Source organism: Pholis gunnellus (assembly GCF_910591455.1).
Source record: "Pholis gunnellus genome assembly, chromosome: 4".
Lineage (NCBI taxonomy): Eukaryota > Metazoa > Chordata > Actinopteri > Perciformes > Pholidae > Pholis > Pholis gunnellus.
Genome location: NC_136530.1, coordinates 2,475,264 through 2,489,505, shown reverse-complemented (window position 1 = coordinate 2,489,505; position 14,242 = coordinate 2,475,264). Strand labels below are relative to the sequence as shown.

Here is a 14,242-nt window from a genome sequence, read left to right as displayed (position 1 = left end):
CCAGATGAGGTGTTGGCGGTCACACATTCTGATCGTGGACGGCGGTCCTACAGGACTGTAGGTCTGCAGTCATTCTCGGCTGCTTCTCTGAACTCCAAAATGACCCACTTGGCGTCGGCTACGAGGCCCCTGGCTCAGTTCCTGGTCCTCCGGGACTGGAGGCCGGCAGCGGTCCAGGGGCCCCTGCCAACCGCGGCTGCTCGCGGCCTCTCAAACATTTCCTGTCTGTAGGGCCGTGGAGGGAAAACAAAGACCCATTTTGTGCTGCCGGGCCTGTGCATGTGTGGTACGTCGAGGGGTTTTCGGGTTGGTTACAACGCTGCAGCAGTTTGGTGACACGCTTGGATTTTATTGCTCAATGGTCGTCTTAACAGCGTCTCACGTCTCACAGGAAGCCTCTCCGCCGTGAACCCGCGGGGGGGGAATCGCGTCCTTTGATTGCTAAGTGGATGCAGGTCACCAGGACGTGCGCGCCTTGATGCTGCCTCAGACAGGATGTGTGACGGAGTGACTCACTTATTCATTCTTGTGTTGTTCTTTTGTTGATTTGCGTGACCTGCTTGGCAGTGAGTCTTTTAGAATGACAGCTTATAAACGCTGCACAACATTATTCTAGATATTTCAGCCTCCTCCTCCTCACCTGAGCACCAAGTCTGTTGTGTTGCAGACCGCACTGATGTCCGATAGTACCGGCGAGTTTTAGGTCTTTACTTTGTAATTGCAAGTTCTTGAAATCTATTTTTGAAAAGTCTTTTTTTACTTTATCACATCACCAAAAGGCTAAATTTAAAATTAAAAATGTACCTTAGGAGCTGGTCTCAATCATTTATACTGAATTAACATATATTTTCATTAGTAGTAATTATGGTATTATTATGTATGTTTTGTAGCAGTTCTTCATGACACTTGAAATAGAATATTGTAAACAACCCGAGCATGTGGGAGCTCTGTCTGCAGCGCGCCTTGTATGAGGCGTCAGTGAGACCAGATTACTCGTCGGGGCTCCATTTGTTTGACTGCCAACTATGTGTTTTGTTTATTTTTAGCTGTAACAGCACGGCTGTAGGGATGGCGGTGATGGCGGTGAGCAACACAAAACAACGGCGTGTAGAAACAACTGAAGATTATGAATTCATTTCTTTGCAACGTTGTGTGAGCTTCTGTTCGTATTTTCACCGCGTGGTCGTATCGTACAGTCTCCTGTCGTCCTAATCAGACTACCACATCATAGTAGAAGCTCATGTTAAATGTAAACGCACGTTTGACTTATTTGTGAGCTGTATAAATGTCTTCAGCGTCGTAGAAAAGCTTGATTTTGTAGCATTTTGGTTTTTAGAAGGATGCTTCCTGATATTTCAGTTTTGTGGCAAAACCAGCCGCCTCTGCATGGAGGAGCGCTGCTCCTTTGCATATCAACAGGTCCTCTCTGCCTTCATTAGATGGGTATTCTAATAAGCAGCGATATTGTCCTGTGTGGCGGAGCATAAAAGTACAGAAGCTGTTATCCCGGATGGATATTGATTTTCATCACCGGCTACATTTCCTATTTGAGTTTGTGAGCTCAGGAGCACGCTCTGCTGTATTCTCTCTTTGTTCAGTTTTGCTGTGTCGCCTGGTTTAAAGCCTCTCTCTCTCTCCCGGGTGAGGACGCTTCATAACACAATGAGGACGGGAGGGATGGCTTGTGATTGGATTTCCTCTAAATGTTGCAGGATAAAGAGAACGTGTGTCACTGCAGCGCTTTCCTGCACAGGTCGACCTGTCGCACCGGAGCGCTGTCGTCTGATTCTTCTTCTGTGATGGAGGGAGTGAGTGTGTGTGTGTGTCGGCTGCGGAGGAACTCGGCCAGGCGATTTGTTTTTTCCGCACGGCGAGGCCCGGTTGCCATGGTGTTGTTGCCCGTTGGCACCGTCGACTACGGGTGCGGTGGGGGGGGGGGGCGGGCGGACGGACGGACTCATATGACTCATATCCTCGGAGCTCTGCTGCCCTACATCCCAGTATGCGTCCACACAGACACCCACACACACATACATGCACCCACCCACGCACACACACACACACACACACACACATGCTAAAAATGATGAGGTGATGAGTGTTTTCAGGATGAAACAGATGAGGTGTGTTCATTTGAACTCATCTACATGGTCGACGTTACTAAAATCTGATAATTAACTGTTGAAAATTCATCATCTTTGCACGTCTGCTTAATTTTTCTTTTTTTAATCCTTGACGTCTGTGCCCGCCGAGGCCCAGGAAACACCTTTCAACATATCGTGTGACTAGATGAGGAAACGTGATATCGCACCTTTCGTGATATGTTACTTGCTGTGTAAATGGTGTGTGTTTGTGTGTGTGTGTGCTGACGGGGTGTTATTGGTAGGAACAGGAAGGTGTTGCCTGCGGAGCTGTGATTAAGTTGGATCGGAGAAAGAGGAGGAGGAGGAAAGTAGGTCATTGGGCCAGCGGGTCAGTGAAGCGCAGATGACATCACAGTTATACAACCTCTGCTCTCGCGGTTATACAACGCTCGCTCTGCAGCCGCCGCTGAGACGCTGGCGTCCGTTCTCCTCCTGCTCTCGTGTCGCTCTTTTCTTTTTCTGACATCCAGTGTTTTTGTCTGGGACTGTTTTCAAGATGCTGTAGAGCAGAAATGCGACTTCTCTCTTTTTTTGTGCAGACAAAGCGCTTCAACACAACTCTCCACTCCCTTTTTATAAAGTGTAGTTATTGGCCGCTTGTGTTGCCAAAGCGCTAATCTCAGATAAGGCGCCCCGCTCTTTGTGTTTGTGTGCAGTAAAGTAACACTGCATAGCTGAAAGTCAGTGGCTCTCGGTTAAACCTGCTGCTCCTCCTCTTACTCTCTTTGTGTTCTCCTTGCGTGTCTTCACATGAAGGTGTAAGTTCTCACAGTGCCGACTTCCCCTCCCTGCGTCGATGAACCCGTCTGTAAGTTCATTTATAAATTGTCATAACAAGTGCTGACTAGGGTTTCCCTCTGACACTTGGTTGCTTGTTAAGGAAGTCTGTCTTTAGGTATTGTATCTATTATCTTATCTATTGGTTTGTTATCTCTATGTAGGCAATGATTCATCTTTTTAAAACATATTTTATTGCTTTTAAAAGCAATAAAAAAAAAACAAAGAGTTTGTTTATCCACTCGCCCGGTCGTGTCAAGTGAGTCAGAAATCAACTTGCCTCGACACAAATAGTTTTATCTACGAGCGGTTTATCATGTTAAATCCTGATTCACTTCCTCACTAACGCAGACGCACTAAACTCCCGTTTCCAGGATAATTTAAATGCTCGTTTGCGCTTCAGCTCCTAAACTTTGTCTTTTATTTTTTCTAGATTAATCATCATAAATAGGCCGTCCTGCTGAGAAAACCTCCCACTCAGGTTCTGACGGTATTAGTTCATGAAATAAGTGGGTCAAATATTCAGGCCGGAGCCCCAGCGGGGCCTTCTCACTTTAATCTGACGATCTATTGTGGGCAAAGAGAAGAGTCGAGTCAGGTGATCGGAAGAACACGTCAGCATGAATCCATCACTGGTTTTAAATCAAGATGGATGCTTTAATGGCTCTGCCACATCAGCATTCAGGGTATCAAACATGAGGCTATAACTTCACTTTAAAAGACTTGTATCAGTATTTGCAATGAAACCACAGACTGTATATACATATATCACTCTTTGGTTCGGCGCCATGTTGTTTTTTCCGCAACCAATGAACTGAAGTTATTATATGTGGACTTAGGAGGAGTGACGTAGAGACGCCGTATACGTCTCTGGTAGAGACCTGTCAATCACTGTGTAGCCCCGCCCCTAAAGCATCCCCTGCTTTATGGTCTGTTTGACTCTAAATGGACCATCATTTACTAAATGAACATCATGCTGTATTGAAGAAGACTTGAAACTAGAGATTGAGACCATAAACTCATGTTTACAATGTTTACTGAGGTAATAAATCAAGAGAGAAGTAGAGTCATTTTCTCATAGACTTCTATACAACCAGAGGAGTCGCCCCCTGGTGGACACTAGAGAGAATGCAGCTTTAACACATGAAGCTTTGGCTTCACTCGTCAGATCTGCAGGTTGCCGCCTGAATGAAACCCATAATATGGGACTTCAGTCATTGCTTGTGCGGATACAGTGTCTCAGTTGAGGTGGCTGGAAAATTCTGCATTATTGCCCAACTGCACAGAATAATGGAGGGTATAGATAGGCGAAAATCACAGGTTTTAATAAATCCCATCTTAATGCGTCAATCTTCTCTCTAGCCAACCTCACTTTGTACGCTGCCTTTCATAAGCTGATGAGCTGTTTTTGTATTTAACCAACAAACATCGTGTGTTTCTCACCTCGTACAGACTCAGATGTCGCTGCCATGTGCCAGTCTCACACCCGGAGCAATCGAAAAACTCCGCTCTTTGAAGACCTCTCGTCGACTTTCTCCTCTCTGATTGAGGAAACTTTCGGTGACTCTCCTCCAGGACTCGCGGAGCTCCGCCTCCTCCATCGGCTCAACGTGACCCCCGCCTTCATCCAGCAGCAGCTTCCTCATCCTCTCGCAGGACTGGCTGTGCTGTCAGTAAGGTGAGGTGTGTTTTTGTTTCACCCGTCTGACTCGTGTTTGTCTCCGGTAGGGAAGATGTCTCATGTGGGTTTCTTTCTCGTCAAAGGTTCGTTCACAAATGTCTACCTCACGATTAAAAGACTCGTCTCCAGCACTGCGACCCTGAACAGGAAACAAAATGACCTCGAGCATTGACCGGTGAGTCAAACGCTTTGAGTTACCGGCTTGTTTTCTTATTCATTTCTATTAATCATGTCGTCTATAACGTGTCAAAAACACCGATAATCCCCCCAAAATGCTTTGTTTTAGATGATGATATAAAACAGTTGTTTCTCACAAGTGCCATGGATTGATTCTTGATCAAATTGACTAAAGTCTCTTTCCCAGGAGACAAAAAACCAACTAAGATCTGGCTTCTGTCTTCCGTGGGAACAGTTACAAATGACTCTGAGTCATGAGTTTTTATCGGCTCCAGCTCCGACTGGCAGTGATGGAAACGTGTGACGCGCGTTGAAGTGAATACATATTAAATTAAAGCTGCAAGCAGCATTGACCGGGCCCTCGCACATTCACGCACGTCGAGGGTACTGGCAGGACTCTGGAGGACGCTGCCGTGCGTTTCTTTGACCATCAAACACTGCGTGCATGAGTTAGATGATATTTCCTGCGTCGACCAGCAGCGTAACAAGATCGCGTTGACAGGTCTTAGGCCTCAAATGTGTTGAGGGTACCTCCAATACAATCATAAATGAAAGCCTGTTAAGATCATCAAGAAAATGAATGTGCGTGAATGCGCTTCAGTGTTAGTAACATAACAGACTGTCAGTTTACTGGGATGGGGTTCAACTCCCTGCAGTGTCCTGATTTTATTTGGACTTACATGAAAGTTAAGAAAACAGTAGTATCATTTGCTTTTACTTGAACACTTTAATTTAACACCGTTTTCTTTTTAAGCTCTTCTGTAACTTTAGACTGTTTTGTGAAGCATTCATTGTGACATTTAACCTGATTCTCGTGTAGAAGCTCTGGACAGATCATTTATACTAATGTCGACTGATATGGTTTGGATAACCTACTGTTATCTAACTTTTGCTCTCCAAGCATCTTAGTTTGCACATATTTAGATCAGAGAAGTCTTTTTCTCATGGTGTGCCCACAAACCCTTCTAATCAGTTCAGTTTGGGCCGCTGTATTTATAGAATCCTGCTTACGTCCGTGCTTATCAGTAGGTGGCGCTATGACTATAAGTTAATATTGGCATGCAGAAGTCCTAAAGTCATGACAGTCAACAACCATGTCAAGTTTGGGACAGTTTTGACAAAGTACAGTAGAGTTACAACAGCTTGATGGATGATGGTGAACCATGTAAAATGGCTGCCACACCAAATCCACGTCGTTTGATGAAACCTAAAGCTTTTAGTAACTTTTAATCACTAAGGTCTTGAGATAGTTCCGACCAAATTCTAAGTTGATCTGATTAATTCCCTAGGAGGAGTTCGTTAAAGTAGAGCGCCTGGAAATTGCACAAACGACACTATAAATTCATACAAAATTCAAAATGGCTGACTTCTGGTTGGGTTTAGAGCTTAGACCCCTAAGACCTTTTTTTAAGTCTATATGTGATACACCTACTTCCCAAATTTTATACATCTAGGTGAGACGTACTGCGAGGGCTGCATCGGCGAAATATTGTAGGGGGCGCTATTGAGCCGACTTGCCACTCTGACACATTAAAGTCACATCAGATAACTACATTCATGATTTTAAATGTGTTTGACAAGTTTTGTTATGTTTTGAGCATTTTTAGCCCCTCAAAAACACCTTCATTTTTCATGGCGAAGAATGCGTTGCCACGGCAACAGCTTTTCACGAAATAACAAGTTTTGAGTAACTTTTCATCACAAAGGTCTTTAGATTGTACTGACCAATTTTGAAGTTGATTCGATTATTTCCCTAGGAGGAGTTTGTTAAAGTGCAGCGCCTGGAAATGACAAAAACGACACTAGAAATTCAAAAGAAATTCAAAATGGGTGACTTCCGGTTGGGTTTAGAGCATGGTCCCAAGAGACTTTTATTTAAGTCCACATGTGATACATGTGCCCACCAAATTTTGTAAATCTATGTGAAACGTAGTGCGAGGGCTGCTTCGTCGAAATGTTGTAGGGGGCGCTATTGAGCCGATTTGCCACTCTGAATGAATAAAAGCATTTTATATCACTACATTTTGGGATTGTAATCTGCGTGCAGAGTTTGCTTATGTTTCGAGCTTTTTTAGCCTCTCAAAATGACCTTCGTTTTTCACAGCGAAGACTGCGTCGCCACGGCAACGGCGTTTGACGAAACATCAAAAGCTTCATGAACTGGCATTATGAACTTCTTACATTTGTGTGGAAGTAGTTTGATGTTGATCTGATTTACCTACTAAGAGAAACAAGGCAAAGTATAAAGTCTTTAACTTACTGTTACCAGTAGGTGGCGCTATGACTATGATTAAAAATTGGCCTGCAGATGTCTTCAGGCCTGGAGTCTAATCAAACATGTGAAATCTGGTAAAGATCTGATGATGTGGAGTCGAGTTACATCAGTTTATTCGTTCATGGCGAAGGATCGAAATTCGCCGAGCCGCCACGTCGCCGCCCTTCGACAACTTCTTACAATCTTCACAATGAAGCATGATCAAGGTCTTAAGGCTTTCCTGGCAACATTTGAGAGGGATCTGATTAATCTGTGAGGAGCAGGATGTCAAAGTACAAAACGTACAACTTCCAGTTGCCAATAGGTGGCGCTCTTACTATGATTCTACATTTTCATATAGATGTGTTCTGAGTCAGGATGATATGACATATGAGAGATTTGGAGCAGATTAGACAATGTACGGCCGAGTTACAACTACTTCCTTTTTCATGGCGAATGGTGTTTTTTTGACGCCACGCCACGGATACATAGTACGATAACTTTTTGATCTTTGAGTAACATTTCACTGCCAAGGTCTCAAGAGCATACTGACCAAGTCTGAAGTCGATCGGGTTCAATCTCTAGGAGGAGTTCATTAAAGTATGATGCCTTGAAACGGTCCAAAAACGTCATACACTTCAAAATGGCCGACTTCCTGTTTGGTTTAGTGAAAAATTCCAAGAGGATTTTTTGTACGCCCCATCACGTTCCACATACCTACCAAATTTCATACAGCTAGGTGAAACCCAATGTTGGGGCTACTCAATAGGGGGCGCTAGCGAGCCAATATTTCAAAACGCAGCTGGACACCCCAATCAGACTGCAATTTTCAAAAATTCTGGCTTGCGTGCAAAATTTCAAAATGTTGCCAGAATCCCAAGCACCTCCTTTTTGCGACGAAACATGAAAAATAATCGGAAGAATAATAATAATAATAAACATTACGATTACAATAGGTCCTCCGCTCCGACTACGTCGGTGCTCGGGCCCTAATAAACACATTAGGGATTTGGACAGTTATTATAATGTATTTACGTACAAAGCATAGAGTTAATATTCTCTCTTCAAAGCCACCAGACCAACAGTCACTTTACCTTCGCTGACCATCGAACGCACAACGCATTGAAACTCGACAGAAACAAAATAAAACTGGATAAAGCCGCCGTAGTTCATCTTTCTACTGTTCCAACAATCACCGACTCTGGTTTGAGAGATTGAAAGAGAAACTGAATAAGTAATAACAGATATAAATTGTACCGGAAGCAAAAAAAAGAACGGCTCCTCGTTTACTGGCAATGGAAAAGGCGTCGATCGTACATTTAGCAGGTTTTCCTGTGTTTAAAAATAAAACTAAAACCTGCATCTACGCTCTTAACTGTTGGTGGAAAACGGTGAATAACTGTCTCAGCAGCATTGGACGTAGGTCACGTTGAGGTTACAGCGTTCAAGTTCTTTGTGTTCAGCTTTATTCTTTAATGCTTTTACTTCGAAATCAAGATGTAGGATTAGCAGAGAGACTCTCTTCATAAAAGATGATAGGAGAACGAACATGAGGAGGATCTTAACTGTTGCTGTCTGTTCTGCAGGGATGACAGCAGCATCTTTGATGGGTTAATGGAAGGAGATGAAAAGGACAAAGCCAAACGGTACGCCCCCCCCCCCCCCCCCCCCCCCCCCCCCCCCCGAGATCAACCGTCATCCTCCGTGATTTTACAACTTTAGTTTTTACGAGACTTCATTTGATAATAAAGCTCCCCGTTCAAAGACACAGCTACCTCACCGAACTGTAGGCCAGCATCAGATGCTCCTGATGTTTTCATAGCCCCTAAAATGAATGCACTCGCGAGCACTCACGATTTTTGCAGCACTGCTAAAGTAGCTGTAACTAAACTGCTGCACGATACCCGTTGTCTGAACCCACAGAGAGTCCCGCAACAAGTCCGAGAAGAAGCGCAGAGACCAGTTCAATGTCCTCATCAAGGAGCTGGGCACCATGTTACCGGGCAACACCCGCAAAATGGACAAGTCCACTATTTTGCAGAAGAGCATCGACTTTCTGCACAAACACAAGGGTGAGGAGCGCTCGCCTGTCTCCGTCCGTGAGTCTCGTACTTCGGCTGAACCCGTTTTGTTGACGTGTTGTTTTATCTTCTTCATCAGAAATCGCGACTCAGTCCGAGTCGACCGAGATCAGACAAGACTGGAAGCCTCCTTTTCTCAGTAACGAAGAGTTCACTCAGCTGATGCTGGAGGTGAGCTAAGAGCACTTTCCAGCAGCATCGAGTGCACTACGGCTGACATTCGAACACTGCACGGCTTCTTCATTTTTAAATTCTATTCCTTCAGTTTGAACCCAGTATTTGGGCTCAGTCGCAGATAAAGATTATGATCCACTTATCAGTGTTTCAACCGCCGCTGCAGGATTATGAGCGCCGGTGCTAAATGTTTCCCACGGTCGTCCTCCGCTCTGGTGTTTCAGGCCTTACTCCTGGATTCCACCAGATAGCGTGTTTCATTAGCAGCTCTCTGCTCCAATAAAAAGAAAACATCTGCGTCTGGTATGTTTTTGACGGAGCAGCACTTCTCTGCTCAGAGCAGATTGAGGAAGCGTAATCGCTAGAACAACTTGTCAATTCTCCCAAATAAACTCCTTTTCCGAAACGTATGAAATCACTACAACCACAAGTCTGTGATCCATGTCGCTCAGAACTGGACTTTAAATATTATTCACCTTGTCTGTAGGCTACAGCACCACAAAGTAGGAAAGAAATACAACAAAGATCATTTAAGAGGAGGTGAAGTGAAGATCCAAACAAAGTTTTTGATCAAACAAAATATTCTTTATTAATCCATACTTGTTGGCGTTCAGCCTTTCAAAAACACCCTTTATTTATTTATTTATTTATATTCAATAAAGAAAGGTTATTTGAGAAAAGAAGACAACTTCATTTAATCCAATGTATCACTTTTCAAATGGAGGATTTAGTTTAATGATTTATTTTGGGGTGAGACGTCAGACATTCAAAGCTTCATTCAAAAACCTCAATAGAAGCTTTGAGAGTAAAGAGAACACGGAGCCGCGCTGCAGTCGGCCTTTTGTTTACAGACTTTTTGTTCTGAGTGAATTTAAAGAGTGACTTTTGTTTCCGTCAGGCGTTGGATGGATTTTTTCTTGCCATTATGACTGATGGGAACATAATCTACGCCTCTGAGAGTGTGACGTCCCTACTGGAGCACTTACCCGTGAGTACGACGTGAACTAATCACGTGGAGTCAGAAACCACATTAGAACAACGCCCCGCGTGTCAGCAGCGCCCCCTGTTGGACGCGGGGCGTACGTGCACATTGCTCAGAGATGCATTCACGGATGTTTTTGTGTGTTTTCAGTCTGATCTCGTGGATCAGAACCTGTTGAACTTCCTGCCCGTGGGGGAGCATTCAGACGTGTACAAGGCTCTGTCCTCTCACATCGTGGAAGGAGAGACACTGACACCCGAATATCTGAAAAGTCAGCGGAATGTTTTATCTGCATCATTTCCATTTGTTTTAAATATGCTATTGTGTTATTTTACTGCCAATTCTAACTCTTAATACCTGTCATTTCTTTTTTTTTCTTCAGCAAAAAATCAGCTAGAGTTCTGTTGCCACATGCTCCGAGGGACCATCGACCCCAAAGAGCCCCCCGTGTACGAACACGTCAAGTTCATTGGCAACTTCAAGTCCCTGAATAACGGTGAGTTTCGCTCCGCTGATCGTCTTGAGCCTCAAGGTTCGCGGCCGTGAAGTCTTATTAAACTCTTCTGTTGTGCCGTTTGTCACCAAGTGCCTAAATGTACCCGGAACGGTTTCGACGGAGTGATCCAGCGATCGCTTCACTCTGCCTTTGAGGACGGAGTGTGTCTCGTGGCGACTGTGAGGCTCGCCAAACCACAGTTCATCAAGGTGAGAAGCTTCTCCGCTGGTGGTTCTGTGTCTGCGTCCCAGCTGAGTGTAGAAGCTACAGTTGATTTTACTTTTTCTCTGTGGAAACAGAACCATGACGGCTAGAAGCAGAGGGAACTAAAACATGTCTTTTGTGCAGAATAACACAGTTACAATGCCATAAATCATAAAAAAAAGAACAAAAACGCAAGTTAAATTCTTTGATAATTTGTTTTTTTTAAATTAGAAAACAATAGAATCTATATATCCAACATTTTCCCAAGTGTTCCCAATGTTAGATAAAACTATTTATGCTCCATGTGCTATATTTATTGAACATTGAGCTCAGAATGTAATGTTTTCTACAGGATCTGGTTAAAGCAAACGGTTTATTTGTGTCGACATTTAGAATTAATTTATTGTTTTTGATGAAATATCACAATGTTAAGCTTCGCTTTGGCTTCTTTTTTTCTCATGGAAGGCTTCGTCACACATGATGTGTTCAAAGACCGTCGGAAAGATGATAATCCGACGATAATAATAAAAAAATGTTTACAGTAAAGAAAACATGCTTTTCAATCCCGCCAGTGGGTTTTTGGGGTTCAGAGGATTGAAAATGAAATGATAGCCCATCAGCATGATGGATCAGCAGAACCCTGATCATGGGCTCGGATCATTTAGCATTAAGTAAATGTGTTTTTAAGATAAATATAGATAATCTCTAAATGCATTCTGCACTTTCACCTCTTATGTATTCACAGGAGATGTGCACTGTAGAGGAGCCTAATGAGGAATTCACCTCCAGACATAGTTTAGAGTGGAAATTTCTCTTCTTGGACCACAGGTAACATTTATATATATATATATTAATAAATATAAATATATATATATATATATATATATTTATTTTTTTTAGTGAAAATTAGCACCAGACACCCGGCAAATGCTGGTAAAATTTGGAAGCTGCTAGATTTGCTTCACTCACCAGTGAAAGACTGAACGCTTTCGTACTTTCGTAAGAAAACACACGAAAAATGTGGACTAACTTCTCATATGGTGTTATGATATATTTATATTTATATATATTGTATGAGGATACGATGATTTATGAGATACGAGATCCAGTTGCAATCCTGACTGTTTCTGCATCGGTCACAGGACCGTATGTGTAGTTGAACGACAGAAGGTGAAGGAGGACGACTCGTCTCAATGACCTGTTCTCCGTCTGTCCAGAGCTCCTCCCATTATAGGCTACCTCCCGTTTGAGGTGCTGGGTACTTCAGGGTACGACTACTACCACGTAGATGACCTGGAGACGCTGGCCAAATGCCACGAACACTGTAAGTACATCTCAAAGTTCATCCACAGTCGTCGGCTTTCTTTATTGAGCTTTCAGAAGTCAGTCGGCTCCCTCTCCTCGTGTGTCCGCAGTAATGCAATACGGCAAAGGAAAGTCCTGCTACTACCGATTCCTCACCAAAGGGCAGCAGTGGATTTGGCTTCAGACCCATTACTACATCACCTACCACCAGTGGAACTCCAGGCCAGAGTTCATAGTCTGCACACACACTGTTGTGAGGTACGTGGAAGATTTTAAAAGCAGCTTTTAAAGCAGCTTCTCACCGGCTGAGATGCGACAATGCGGTGCGGGAATACGGACAATCTGAAACTAGTTGGACCCCAAATTTGGTGCTAACGTTAGCTGTCGTGGCTATCATAGACTGTCTATAAGAAGTGGACTTCGTCATCGTGACGTCACCCATTGGTTTGTGGACTGATGTTTTGAAGCGTTGAGTTTGGCGATTTTGCCGTCGCCATCTTGGCTTTTTTCGCAAACCGATGAACGGAAGTGACCATATTCAGAGACGGCGTATACGTCTCTGGTAGCAGCAGCGACCTGTCAATGACAGTAAGCCCCGCTCCTAAAGCATCCCCTGCTTTATGGTCTGTGTGACTCTAAATGGACCATCATTTACTAAATGAACATCATGCTGTATTGAAGAAGACTTGAAACTAGAGATTGAGACCATAAACTCATGTTTACAATGTTTACTGAGGTAATAAATCAAGAGAGAAGTAGAGTCATTTTCTCATAGACTTCTATACAACCAGAGGAGTCGCCCCCTGGTGGACACTAGAGAGAATGCAGCTTTAACACATGAAGCTTTGGATTTTCTCGGCAGAACTGGAAGTTACCCTCCTGTGACCAACACATAACGTTAGCAAGTGTATATCAGCTACGTTACCATCTTCATTGTATCTCAGCTACTCTCGAGATGAAGCCCCCCCCCCCAGCCAGAAAAAAAGATGAAATGTGGACACAGGCTCTTATTCTGAAACACCAATAGTAGAAAACGCACTCTCTCCCTGCAACAAACAGAAGCACATGGCTGCTTATTATGCAGAATGACGGGCTGCTTTTTTCATCCACAGTTACGCTGAAGTGAGAGCAGAACAGCGCCGAGAGCTCGGGATTGAAGAATCACAACCTGAGATCACAGCAGACAAGGTGAGACTCCTGCTCAACAGCAGCTTCTTTGTTTTAAAATCAATGAATTGAATATAGGATGATGGATCAGTAATCTGTGACGGAGACCCCGGCTGACTTTTCTTCCCTCGACCCTCGCAGCAGTCCCAGGACTCCGGCTCCGAGTCTCAGCTCAACACGTCGAGCATGAAGGAGGCTCTGGAGCGCTTCAACCACAGCCGGACGCCGTCGGCTTCGTCTCGCAGCTCACGCAAATCCTCTCACACCGCCGCGTCTGACCCGGCCTGTAAGCAGCAATCTCTACACGACTCGCACGGTTTCATGCATTAGGTGGTCTCTTGAGCTGAAGCTGCATTAAAACAACCGGGTTTTATTAAAAGAGACACGTATGAACACTCGAGGACTCGAAAAGTGTATTAGGTTAGAATCACAGACTCTGCCTTTAAATGATCCTCTCTCCCATGTCTTGTGTTATAATTACACATTTTAAATGACAGGTAATCCTAGATTATGACTGAATGTTTTTTACAACCCTGTCCGACAACGAGGAAGTCTTTGACGCAGCCGCGTGTTTCTGTTTCCCTCTCAGCGTCTCAGATGAAGCTCCAGGCGGACAGCAGGAGTACTCCGGGTCGCCAGTCTGTGTCCGCTGTGGAGATGACGTCCCAACGGAGGTCGTCTGTCAGCAGTCAGGTCGGTGGAGGAGCTTTAATTAGGGAGACATTGTTTTAATTAATTAATGATGACTGAAATAATTTGAAGTGATTTTGTTCTGAACTGTTCTTCATCCTTTTTGGTTT

The 14,242-nt window shown here is 44.0% G+C and overlaps 1 protein-coding gene across 1 annotated transcript in view; it reads left to right on the top strand.

Moving 5' to 3' along the window:
* clocka (clock circadian regulator a) overlaps positions 1-14,242 on the top strand; it is a 29,651-nt gene that overhangs the window by 7,125 nt on the left and 8,284 nt on the right. Inside the window, exons 3-17 of the mRNA XM_079158173.1 lie at positions 4,374-4,599; positions 4,686-4,777; positions 8,620-8,679; positions 8,957-9,105; positions 9,194-9,285; positions 10,187-10,276; positions 10,421-10,541; positions 10,653-10,766; positions 10,857-10,975; positions 11,716-11,798; positions 12,188-12,294; positions 12,386-12,533; positions 13,388-13,463; positions 13,584-13,728; positions 14,032-14,135. Coding sequence (XP_079014299.1) covers positions 4,758-4,777; positions 8,620-8,679; positions 8,957-9,105; positions 9,194-9,285; positions 10,187-10,276; positions 10,421-10,541; positions 10,653-10,766; positions 10,857-10,975; positions 11,716-11,798; positions 12,188-12,294; positions 12,386-12,533; positions 13,388-13,463; positions 13,584-13,728; positions 14,032-14,135 — 1,428 coding nt within the window. The 5' untranslated portion in view covers positions 4,374-4,599; positions 4,686-4,757. The remainder of the gene's footprint in view (positions 1-4,373; positions 4,600-4,685; positions 4,778-8,619; positions 8,680-8,956; positions 9,106-9,193; positions 9,286-10,186; positions 10,277-10,420; positions 10,542-10,652; positions 10,767-10,856; positions 10,976-11,715; positions 11,799-12,187; positions 12,295-12,385; positions 12,534-13,387; positions 13,464-13,583; positions 13,729-14,031; positions 14,136-14,242) is intronic.